General features: G+C 40.1%; 1 protein-coding gene across 1 annotated transcript; it reads right to left on the reverse strand.

Annotated features, from left to right (window-relative positions):
* Positions 1-8,249: 8,249 nt before the first annotated feature.
* lysmd4 (LysM, putative peptidoglycan-binding, domain containing 4) lies at positions 8,250-12,103 on the reverse strand. Its single transcript, XM_070831093.1, has 3 exons — positions 12,008-12,103; positions 10,111-10,388; positions 8,250-9,999 (listed from the first exon to the last, which is right to left on the reverse strand). The coding sequence occupies exons 2-3, from the start codon at positions 10,372-10,374 to the stop codon at positions 9,445-9,447; spliced, it is 819 nt and encodes a 272-aa protein (XP_070687194.1). The 5' UTR covers positions 10,375-10,388; positions 12,008-12,103; the 3' UTR covers positions 8,250-9,444.
* Between the last annotated feature and the right edge of the window lie 1,106 nt (positions 12,104-13,209).

The raw sequence follows: 13,209 nt of genomic DNA on the forward strand, positions 1-13,209 counted from the left end.
TTTCTGTAGCTCAGTCACATAGTTCTCTCAGATTCTTCTGCCGCAGTGTTTTTAGCTACAGTGTATGCTAGCAGCATGGCTCTAGGGATGGCATTGTCATTCAGTCAGTTGTCCACCACTTTGGTCCAGACTGAAATATCTCAATAACTCCTGGGTCAGTTGCCATGACATTTTGTAGACACATTCATCGTCTCCAGAGGATCACGCTGAGTTTGGTGCTCATCTGACATTCCCACCAGCATAATCTATGTTGAATTTAGTGCCAAATTGCAAATGTTAGCATGCTAACGTGCTATTCTAAGATGCAGAGCATTGTAAACCGCGCAAATTTAGCGTGTGATCATTTTCAGAGAAAGATTAGATTAGATTAGATTAGATTCAACTTTATTGTCATTACACCTGTACAGTACAAGGCAATGAAATGCAGTTTGGCATCTAACCAGAAGTGCAATTTGTAGCAAGTGCAGAAATATCTAAAGGGTATGTACAGAATATACAGAAGGGTGTTTACAGATGCTATATACAGATTAGTGCTATGAACATGTGTGCTAATAACTACGGGTATAAATATAAATATATATACAGATTAGACTGAGAATGGAATGTACATATAATACAGGTGTATACAGGTTGAGGTGATATACATACTACCTAGATTTAAATACTATACTATTAGCATGCTGACGTTAGCATTTAGCTCAAAGCACCCAGTCACAGCACAAAGTCTCTAGCGAAGCTGTGTACTCTTGTTTAATTAAGGTGACAGAAAAGCGTTTAAGTTGGCAAAACCAGAGGAAATTTCTTCTACCATGTCAAGCTCTGATGCTGTTCGCGGTGAAAGCTGTCCATTTCTAGGGACAGAGTTTTTCACCATCATGACCGGCTGTCAGTTAGGCCGGCAAAGGCAATATTCCTGCTGCACCTTTCTCCAAATCAAGCGTCAGAACAAACAATATAGAGATCAATATAAGACAGTGATGCTCAGCTGTGATTTATACTGACAGAGCACTGACCGCAATAAAGGCTGAGTTGGATTTGTACAGCTGTATTAGACCAGATTGCACACCCTTCACCCGTGATTTTCCTGTTGTCCCACACTTGTAGTTTTTCCATTTCACATGCAGAAGAACACACAAGACTGAACCCATTGCCCTCAGTTTATACACTCATTTGGGCTGCTTTAATCTGCTGAAAGATCTGCTTGCGGCCAGAGACTGCGAGCGCAATTAATGACCGATCAACCTGACTGTGTACACACAAACACACAGATCAGTTTACATCTCCCAAGTCTGCATAATCTGGCATCAATACAGCATTTCAGAATAAAATCAGCGATTCAGGGTCAAGATTCACATTAGTCTAGCCAGTTTTTGTCTGTCTCCCCATTGCCAAACAATCTTCAAGGCCACTACTCCATCCGGAAGCATAAAGGGTTTGCTGTTGTGTCTTTATCTGGCCTTGGATCAGGAGTCACTCGCCAAACGGAACAGCCTGACAAGTGGTCCCCCATGTATGGCAGCTTTCTGAGCCCTGTGCTGAGAGATAGATGCTTGTCCTCTGTGTCCACTCTCATTGTTGACCAAGTCCTCTATCATGTTTTGATCATCTTCGTTTGACCTCACCATTCGGCGTTGTTTTGCTTGTGGTCACAATCTGCCACTTGGTTGTGTTATTAAAGTATAAAATGCAGCTGCAGGATAAGATGTAGCCTTGTTATGGTCATCACTGGAGACAAACTAAAACATGTCATCCAGTAAAACAGTTTCAAATAATTAATTCAGGATACATTCTTTAAAGTTGATCTTTCTGTCTTTTATTTATCTTTGTGTAAAATACTGATTTTCTATTCAGTGTTGTCAAGGACAATCATTAAAAATCACATTAAAAATACATTTCTTGTCTCTTGTCGTCTTGTAAATGGGCTTTAAGTATGCACATGTTTTGTTTTTCATTCTATTCATTTCATATGGAATTTTGGCCTTATGTACTCTTTGATCTGTTTCAGGCAGGACTTTATGTTCAGTGATTTGAACACGCCAACTTTTGCACGGGGGTGTGAGCAACGGCAAACATGAGCGCAGCTTTCGCAAGCAAATAACTTTTCTTTTGAAAGACTCCTCTGAGAACATCTGCATGGGAACATCTGGGAATGGCAGGAAATTCGGCATCTCTCAGCGTGACGTGCAATGAATGTTTTTCAAGTACTTCAGAGGGATGAGCAGAGTATTGAGCCCTGCAACCTCCAATCCCTGACAAAATTTATGGAGTCCAGCAGCAAGTGGTTTTCATTACTCATGTCATTTTCCAAACAAATTGCTGTATTGGGCTCCCAGCTGGGGTGCTGGAGTGATGTTTGTCTCCTGGCATAATTACTGTTATATTGGGTTTTCACGATATGTCCACAACATTGTTCCAGTTGTTAACAATGCACTTGGTGTGATGTGACTTGAATGAAAGCAACATATCAGTAACACTTGCTACAGCGTACAAGCTTGCATTTTGTTCACAAAAATCCCAATAGTCCTTTTGTGGAATTAAACCACGGTATGAGAAATGTCTGCTAGTAACAGGAATCTCCCACCAGCGTGAAGGGGCATTCCAGTACCAGTTTAAAAACCATCCAGTTTTAATAGTGTTCATCTGGCAGCAGGGAGCTACAAACATCCACCAGGAATTTAGGTATAAATTGTGCCTGAGACTGGAGAACTGAGCAGACTGCACCTGGTTTGACATAGCTGTTTCGCACACAGTTCTGCAGCTTAGATCAGAAGGCCAGATTCTCGAAGGCAGAAAATAGAAAGGAAAATGGGCTCTTTGGCCAGCTATTTAAAAACCAATGAGTTTAAAATGTTTCATTTGGCATCTACAAGCTAGTGGAAGAGAGGAATATGGGGAAAAAAAAAAAACTTTATTGCCCTTATAGAGAAAATGAAAATCTTAATTCACTCAGTATCGTTTCAACCAGTTTACACCTGATTACCTCCTGCAATTGCCTCGTGATTAATTGAAATGTTTATTGTGGATTTCTTGGTGCATTGTGTGTCATTATTACTGAAGGGAGGATGCAGTATACAAAGGTGTTAAACTAATTTGGTTTCATGGCTTCCAACCTTGTTTTCCCTCGACTGAAAACATTTATTAATTTGTTCAGCACTGCAGGTGTAATGTACCATCAGAATACAGAGTGTCCATATTGCACATCCAGTTTATGTCCTGTGCTCCTCCAGGCCGAGCAGGTGCTCAGCTTAGTCGCATCCAGTGATTTAGAGAAGCATGTCCATCCCATTATCCTCTCCTCCTCCATGCCTGTCTCAGTGGATTCTTTCCTGCCAGCATTTACATTGTCCTTTGCAGCTATCTAGGACAAAATGGAGTGCGAGTTCATGGGAGGGGAGAATGTGATCTTAAGACGCAGTTCGACTTTTTAAACTGTAATCTAAATTGTTGACATACAGTACTACCAAACCTGGCTTTTATCTGTGGGTTCTAATACCAGTTCTACAAAATTACAGGCTAATTTACTGCTTTTTTCTCAAACGCTAACCACGAGAGATAAAGTACCCAAAAAGGAAAGAAAAAGACTCAGGGAGACCCTAGAGTCTTATCAGTCAACGTCAAATTAAACAGCTTTGAGAGAGGATTTAAAAGTAAACTGTTCTTTGTTATTTATGCTATATAATAGAGTAGTATTGATACATTTCTTTCAACACATTACTCTATTGATTTAAGGAATAGCTGCAGCAAAAAATGAAGCTGTAAAAACTATAGTACCGATAAGTTATGTGATGATATTATGTGCTATTTTTTGAGTATGTCAGTAGCGTCAGCGTGCAGGAGAAAATGTAATACGACAGGAAAAACAAAGAATTCAAGCACGATAATAGAAAATAATAGAAGAAGTATTAAAAGCAAGTGAATCTGAACTAATAGAGTCGTAGAGTTTAGCAAAAATGCCGTCAATTTCAAACCATTACACAGACTGTATGAGTAAGGAGTATTTGTATGTGTGCGAATTATTCATATACAGGCATTTATTTTCTATGTATAATGTACTGTATTAAAAAAAAAAAGAAAAAGAAAGTACAGTAATCATTGTATCACAAAAGGGCCACGCTAAACATCTCATCACAGCCACAATGGCTGTATGCAACAATAGGAGATCACGTTTATCCTGGTTTCACTCACAAATTTTTGAATACAAAAAGGACCATTTTCCATTTTGCCTTGTCCAATGTGAAGATTTTCTCTTTATCTGTACAAACATTACATTCATCCTGATTTACAGTTCCCTATTATTAAGATGTACTATACTGTGTGACATTGCGGTATATGTTAAACACACTTTTCAACATTTTTCATTATATATCATTTATGTCTGACTGATGTTTTAACTACGGTGAATTCAGTACAATAATTTAAATCTGGAACGTTTTAACTTTCCAGTCTAATGTTCCTTTCGATCAGTATTCAAAGTTGAGCAGCCACTGCTAAAGATCATGATTACTAGAGGTACAGCATGAGCATGAAGGAAGGAATAACATATATGTTGTTACTTAAATGTTCTTTTCCTAAGTGTGCGGCTCGATGTCATTCTTCCCTCAATTATTAGCATATAGAGTTCATAAATACTCTATGAAGATGTAGGTGCAGCTTATACATGGTGATGTCTAGGAGGTTTCAAGAGACAACAGTAATGAAAAACTATATACCTTTGCCCTCTTCATATACTCCATCTGTGTAGTTGGACTAGGAGTGTCCCTCGGGTGAAGACCCCTCAAACCTTGGGTGGAATGTAAAACAGGTGCTGCGCAATTGGTTCCTCCACGGCGGGGGCGATAGAAAAACAGCCGCCCCTGCAGGAACATGACTGACAGAACATCACATTCTCCAGCCAGCTGTCTTTCCAGATGATCCCTTATTTACACAGACAGACTTAAGGGATAACGTACAGCATGCATACAATACATTATGGATTCTTGTTTAAAAAAAAAAGTCCCTTATATTAAAGAAAAAATCTTATTCTGGTGATTAAATATTCCTTGATAGCATATTTTTTTGTTTTCTCTGGTGGATTAGTTTTGATAGCACACATATGTTCCTCATAAGAGTAAAGATATGCAGATTAAAAACAAATTAAACAATCTGAGCTCTTTTCTTGACACCTTGTGTGTTCTTCAAGTGGCGCTGTAACATCTGGCATGGATTTATACATTGAAATCCTGGCTGGGGATTCAAAGAGGAGAGTTTTTAATTGAATCCACTCCGAAGGCTGTGAGACTGAAATGTCTTCTGGCAAGAACCTTCAAATACATACTCATGTTGCCTTGTCATGTGACCTCTTCCACTGACTGAAAGTTTTTTTCCTCTGTTTTCTGACTCCCGTGTAAAGCCGACATAGTCTTTTTATAAACATTTAAACGTGAAACAAAGAGTGTTTATTACTTTTAATAATCTAACATTGCTGTCACACGACTAAATTCCTCAAATAAAAAGGTATTTTGTCTGAGTGAGTGTCGGCTGCTGCCTCCCTTCCACAAGTCCAGCCCTGACCATAGCTCATACCGGCACAATACTAAACCTACTGCTGTGCAACAATACACACATTCACAGCCCACAGACAGCAAATTGCTTCTCTCATTCCCCACCACGCCCTGCCTTCGTTCTCAGCCACCTGCAAAACAAACTGTGCTGGAAATTTCACTACAAATTACCCTGTGTCTGCCAAATCCCCCCGGGAGCAGAGGAAATCAAAACCCTGGATCTCCCTGCCCCCACAGAGACAGACCACAGCCTCACTCACACAGGAATCATATAGTGTGTGTATTTGTGTGTAAAAAAAAAAGAAGAAAAAAATCATAATTGTTTTTTTTAAATCTAAGAAATGTAAATAACATACTTTGATAATTTTGTTGGACTGAATTTTTACGTTTTCATTCATACTTTTTTTATACTTTGTTTTTTAAATTTGCATTAAAAGTGCAGACAAGCTTAAAAACTACTGTTAACCTTTCACCAAAAAGCTGATTCGAATGAGTGTCTTGAGGTGAAGAATAGAAACCATATGAAAGTTCCCAGCTTACTTTTGTCAGCACCAATTTTATGAACAACCCATACTTCTGTGGGCTTCAGATCAACATGACATGAAACTAAGCCTCCATTCCCACTAAGAAAGAGTGAAAACTGAGACCTGTTTCGCTTCAGGGGAAAATCAAAGGAAGGCACATACCTTAGCAGTGAATAATGATCAACAGCATAAAACCAACAGCTTTTACATTGCAAGGGCCACAGTGCCTCCTGGTGATGTTTCTGCAGAACTGCCAGCAGACAGGAATGTCAGGGAGAGAGAGCGAGTCAGTGGCCGATGTGCCAGAGAGATGAGTGTTGAAAGCTCCTTGGAAAAAGGATTAGGGCTGTTTATGTTGGCCAAGTGGCCCGCTGCCAGCTGCTCAAGTGTGCAAACTTCTTAAAGCTGCAGAACTTCGGGTTGGCCGTGAGTCTTTTCACTCTATTTACCCTCCACCCAGACTGTACGGATGGTTGGGCTTTGTTCAGAGGGAAAGCCCCCTCTGCTTGCACGCTCAACCCCCAAAATAAGTTGGATTGAAAACCAGCCTTTCTGTGACACCACCCCCAAAATCACCCATACACAGATGTGCACAAATACACTTTAAGTAGATTCATTTATTGCATTTATGCATTTATTTTCGCCTTAAGTGTACAAGCAAAAGCATTTCATGTAATTCAGTTGTATTAGAAAATCCTGACCACATTTTAGTAAAATACTGTAGAGGCAGATTTTTTTTTTCTTTTTTCATTGTGTAAGTCAAACCCCTCACTCATTTAACACTAATCAGACACACCATATTTGGATTGTTGAATCTGATTACATTAAGTAAATCTGTCCTGATATGGATTTCATCAAATAAAGAAAGGCAAGGAGTAGAAGCGTCCAGGTTGGAGGTAAAAAAAAAAAAAAGGGGGGGGGGGGGCTCATGCATCAACAGTAGGATAAGACTCAGCCTGGGAGCTGGCGGGATGCCAGAGCTCTGCGGCCTGGAGCTAGATCAGAGCATCGTTCGTGAGTTGTAGTTATGAGATGAGGGTCTCAGGTCATGGAATAATAAAAGGCATAGAGCCTCTGCAGCAACAGAGCTAAACTACAACATTTGTTCTCAAGTCTCAGAAAATACAGCTCGTTTTCCCACCTCACTTATGAACTACAGTGTAGGTCTTCTGTTTGATGTATAGGATGTATACATGCAAACCCAAAAGTTGAATTAATTAATTAGTTAATCGATTCAGCTGTCCATGACCTTTTAAGTTGCTACAAATGTCTCTTTAGGATGTATCTGAGGGCGGTTACAAAGTATTTGGACAGTGGTATACCGTCTTTCAACCAGAATATCCAGATTCAGACACTTCGAGAAGCCACTGACTTTCCTATTTATTTCCTATATCCTTCCTCTTTCCTATTAGCAGTGCTGACCTTGTGCTTTGACTTCTGCACGTAGGAGGAACGCAAAGCAGTTCATTTTGCTTTTGGGTCATCGAAATCCTACTGGTTGTGCTGCTGAGTGGGAACCTATTGCATTTCTACTTTTTACTTGTGTAACATCTAAAATACTGAATGTAGTGTGCAATGGAGTGCAAATGACATGTTTTTAATTCAGTCAGCACATCTCAAAACTACAGTTCACTGTTCCATTTGTAAGAGTAGAGGCTAGTTATCTCTCAGTGCCAAATCAAGCAAGACTTGAAACACTGATATCAATCTAGAGCCTTTGTACAGTGTTTGGGTGATGCAACGCTTTAGCAAATGTTCAAAACAGTTACAGCTAACAGCTACAGTTAGCTACTGATAAGTATTGATAAGTTTGGTTCTCCAGACCTGCTGTGCATCTTTGAGGTGTAGCTGCTGCACAGGCCTTGTCTGTCATTTAAAACAAACTGTTTGGACAACCATTCAAAACTGATGTATCACACCATATAATGATCCTACATATCAGCTTATATTGGAGCTGTGAGAACGTCTGACTCCATCCCTCTACAAACACACACACAGAACAGCGGCACTGTGGGCATGCTGCCATCTTTTGGTGACTGAGAATATCGCAACTAATCAAAATTGATATTTCTAATAAAAGGTGCTGCCAGCTCTACAGTACATGTATGTATATTTGGATGTATAGCTGATGCCAGTATTGGCTAGTTTTATCCCTGTTCATCCTGTGTGGATAATTGGTGTCTATAAGTGTAATAAGATGATCTTGGAGGACAAACATCGTAGAAACTTTCACACTGCAAAGGTTTGTATTCAAACAGGAACATGCTGAAGAAAAACATTCTTCCAAATCCATGTCATCTATTGTTCCATGTAAAACTTTTAACCGACTTAAAAGTTTGAAAAACATGTCAACAAAATAACTTCTCCAATTCCATTTATTTAAAATACTTTCCGACCTTAAAAAGTGCATTGGACAAGCCACATGGATTCACCACCTTTTCATGGTGGGCTCAATTATTCATCAAACAATGTAAGATGGAGCGTGCAATACTGTATAAACCTGACAGTGAAGGTTTAAGGCACTTTCCTTTATCTCACATGTCATTCAGGGATCTTGTAGATGACTAAATATCATTTTCAAAATGCAACATCTTGTATTTTCATAGATTGCATGGTGTCAAATGAACACACACAATCTATGACACATATTGCACCAAATTCTTAGTGTAAACACAATTTACGCTGCTGGCACTGTATTCATACCCAGAGAGAAGGCACAAGGTGCATGGCAATAAGTTAACAATGAACACACAGACACAAAAATAAGTTACATCAAACAAGGCACACAAATAATGCTCAAACCCATATCAAATACAGTGGAACCTCACGCAGGTTTGGCGACGGGGCAACACAATATATCTACCATTTGATCATTTCTGTACTGGGACAGATATCAAGATTGTGCCCCCATATGTAACACTGATATGACGACACTTGATGTGTTGATACTGGCACTGGTGGAGAGGCAGGTTGCGGTAAATACATTTTCTATTTGAAATTATTGTTCAGCTTGTGTCACGCGAGGAGGTTCAGAACACAACTCGAGGAACCGTGATCCGGACAAACATCCAAAGTTTTTTCAAAGCAAAGGATCGTCTGTGTCAAGAATAATATTTAAAGGAGTCTACGCTATGAATTCCGTCTGATGAAATGTTGGTGTCCTACTCTGTCACAGAAATGAGAACACTTTGCAGCTATTTCACTTAACTTCAAGACAATCGTTGAAGTATTTGGCTTCACAGTTACAGTATTAAATAAATGGCAATGGTGGCAATTAGACACATGGTGGTACTATAATTTGCAAGTTAAAGTGTAACATGATTTGGCTTTATCTTGATTGTCTCCTACTTCTGATCTAACCTTTGACACTCAAGCCTGCACTAACCTGGTTCTTGAAAATGCTCCAATCCACTTGTACCAAGACGTGTCCCTGAGGAGTTTGAAGAGCTCATGGTGGACTGTATAGCACCGCTACTGTCTGTTGGCGAAACTACTCCATTATCTTTAGTCTTGAAATAAATTACATAAAATAATGGCAGGACGATGCCTATTAAGAGCATGGCAACTACAGCGTTCCACCACTGGATGCCCCAGTCTGCGCCGTGATTGGTCAGGCGCCGTCCTCTGAAACCAAACCTTTGTTGTGACTCCGAGTTATCCAAGAAATCCTCATCTTGATCATTTGTGGTCTGGATCAGTTTCTCGATATCGTGGTCCACCTCCATTAGAAAGTCTGTGACCTCCCGTAGATGTGGTTGGGCTCTGGCTCTGTCCTGAGGCTTCACTGGGGTGGTGGATGAATCTGGCGTTTCTTCACTTAGGTCTGTGCGAGCCTCGGTTAAAAAGCTGTGCTTCTGAACAGGTATTTTGATAGATTTCAGTGCAAATAAATCTTGTTCCTGCATAAGGTTGTTCACCCGCTTTATATCTGCCACCTGTTGACAGAAACAGGAATGAAGGTTCATGAATGTCAACACTTAATATGCCGCTGAAGAGATCAGCTCTGGTAAAAAAAAAAACCCTCAGTAACCATTAAAAGTCTTTACCTTGCAGCCATATTGTAGTGCTAGCTTGTTGAGATTGTCGCCATCTAATAGCTCCCGCTCCAGCAGCTGGACATTCCTCAGTCTGTCCTGCTCTTGCTCTTGGAAAACCAGCGGCCGCATCTCCATGACATTAAACTCCTCATCATCTGAGGATCCAGTAGACTCATTCGGCCTCCTCTTGAACATGTAAACCTGGCCATCTGCACTGGCATGGACATCCACCGGGGCCTGGAAAGCCCGAGGAACATGCTCCCCTCTCCGCATAATCAAACACCAGCCTGTAAGGAATGTCCATCATTAAAGTAAGGGTACAATTAAAAACCACACTGCCTTATGTAACTGAGTGGGGTTTTCTCATAGAGGGTTTCTTTCATCGGTCTATTTGAAAAGATACAAGGGTCAGATTTGAGCACCTTGTCAATCAAGATTAATAAATCAAGATAAAATGATAATATTTCCCACAAGTCTTGGCTGATGGTATACTGTAATGACCTCATGTGAGGTGTAGTTGTTAAATTCTTAAAAAAGTTATTTTCAGTCACCTGTAAAATCTGTCAACGTAAAACTACAATTATCAATACACAGCAAAATGTACCAAACGCTGGGTGAGCATTACTATGGAATCCCAGTATTAATGTTTGATGTTTTGACTTAACATGAGGCTCCACAATGGGTATCAGGCTGTACACCTTTGTGTAACCCAGACCTAACGCACCTCTGCGTTTGAATCCTACGCTGACCCAAGCAAAGAGCAGAAGCTTGGCGGCTGGACCTGGTTATATATCTATATTGTATCTACTCGGGCTGAACTGCAATAGATGGACGAGCTGGCTTGAATAGGCAACTTGAATGTCATAGCCCACTCGAATGCCCTAATATTACTGTTAACTTGAAAAACTTGAGTCATGACCTTTGACTTGAATTGGGACCGATCTGAGACAACATCAGTATCGGGTGCTGATGCTGATGTAAGATATCAGACTTGGATTGGTGCATCTCTACTCTTGATTATTCTCTCCAGAGTGCACACAAGTTTACAGGGAACAACACTTAATATGCCATAAACAACAAATTGGGGGGATAGTTGCTGTTTTGCAAACTTATTAAAGGGGAACATGGAGCAGGACATAAACACAACATGTCTCTAACCATTTTTACTTCCTGATGTGGCAAGAAAAAATCACAACTTAAGTTAAGACACATCTGTTACCAGAGACTAAAAAGATATGATTATATAAATCACTTCCTTCCACTCAACAGTAGTTTATCATAGTAATGTCACATGGCTATTGTGACTCTGGTTGGTCTGCTTTGGGGTCGCACTGCAAACAAACCTCTCCAGAGTTCACTGGCGGGTCGATAGCTCCTTTTAAGGAAAGTCTGCAGTTGTTTTGTCCGAGTTTGAACTAAAGTTTTCACACCTGCCTAAACGAACCAAAGCATCCAGCTAAACACACAGGAGTTGGTTTAAACCACCTAAAAGTGACAGCACCCTAATCAGTACACATATTATTCAAATACTAGTTAACTATAGCCATTTGTATGTATGCTTACTCCAAACTTAAAGGTTCGACCGAATAAAAGAGTTAATTTATTACATATAAGAAATCATTTTAACGTCATTTCGAAATGCCGTGCTCATAGATTTCTGGTTGACGATGCTTTGAAGGAGCACCTGAAGGCAGCATTAGTGTTGGCTAACAGGCTAATGCTAGCAGGTTAGCTTTAGCTTTAGCGTTCAGCATGTGTCCACTAAACTAACGGCACCACTGCAGAAAGCAACTGGTTCACCTTAACCTCGCTCATGTGTCTGACACCGCGTAGATAAATACCACTTAAAGGAAATGCATTTTTATAGACTTTTTAACCTCAGGCTGCGCTGTACCCATTAAGTTACCTTATAAAAATGCTTTAGCAGCAGTAATGCAGTGCACCGCCTTCCCATAGCAGTCCTCCACAGCCTCTACAGCTAACATCACAACTGGTGGCACGACAGCAGCTACTGGGCAGCCTACTACTTCTTCGTGACCTCTTTAGAGGAAGTTAGCAAAAGAGTTAAAACGCCCCCACTGCTCTGGAGGGTGATAGATAGATAGATAGATAGATAGATATCACCGTGTGTCACTTTGTGTGGGCTCAGTTAAGGCCGTTATGATGACATGTTTTGAATCAGTTCATCCACACATAAACTTTTACATAAAATTCCTTAATACAGCGTGAAAAGTGGGAACATTCCATCTCAGGAGCTTGAGCAGGACTCTGAATGCATCATTTAAATGCCACCTGAAGCTTTTCATTCTTGCTTTACTGGATCCGCACCACAAGTGTGCTGTATAAAGTACAGCAGGCTCTAAAAAGGGCAGCTTTAATATCATCTGGACACATATGAATGCTGCAATGGCAGTATATTGGCTTTTTTCATGGAGGGCTTTTTGACTTGTCACAGCTGCTTTAGTTTCTGAGTACTGGCACTGTGCATGTTGGTTTATTTTCACAACTTACTGGGACAGAGCCATCGCAAATGTTAGTAATAACTCCTGTGCTTTTCCAACTATGACGAGTCGAAATGTCTGCTGCGAAAACTCACAGTTACAGTTTACAACACTGGCACAGCACATTGTCGTCATCACATAGATAGTTCCTGATAATGTGACCCAAATATCTGACTTTTCCCACTACATTTAGCGTTTGGTCCGCCATAAAGAAAGAAGGAAAATCCCACTTCTGATCCTCTTTAGTTCTAGCTATCACAACGACCCTCTTTTTGGGATTAAATTTAATGTCATACTGCTCACCATAGCTTGAGCAGACTGTGAGCAGTTGCTGTAAGCCAGCACTTTAAGGAAACAAGTCGTCAGCGTATATCAGATGGTTAATAAGAGAATCCCCCTCTAAACATGCAGTCCTACATTATTTCAACTTATTAGAAATATCATCCATGTACACATTCAAAAGAAGAGGTGACAGTCTAACTTGCATGGTTTGATGTTGATACCATATATAATAAAAAGAGGTAAATTATAATGGTAATGATTATCTTGATTTTTATTATTTCTTGTTTTTATTTGTTTGCTGTGGTTCTAAACGTAGCCAATATCT

The sequence above is a fragment of the Pempheris klunzingeri genome, chromosome 5, assembly GCF_042242105.1.
Source record: "Pempheris klunzingeri isolate RE-2024b chromosome 5, fPemKlu1.hap1, whole genome shotgun sequence".
Taxonomy (NCBI): Eukaryota; Metazoa; Chordata; class Actinopteri; order Acropomatiformes; family Pempheridae; genus Pempheris; species Pempheris klunzingeri.

What these genes read in the sequence shown, in the direction of transcription:
- lysmd4 (XM_070831093.1), bottom strand. Translation starts at nt 10,374, where the DNA reads ATGCGGAGAGGGGAGCATGTTCCTCGGGCTTTCCAGGCCCCGGTGGAT. An exon ending in CACTACAATATGGCTGCAAG is followed by an intron (nt 10,000 to 10,110) that starts GTAAAGACTTTT and finishes TTCTGTCAACAG; the next exon opens with GTGGCAGATATAAAGCGGGT.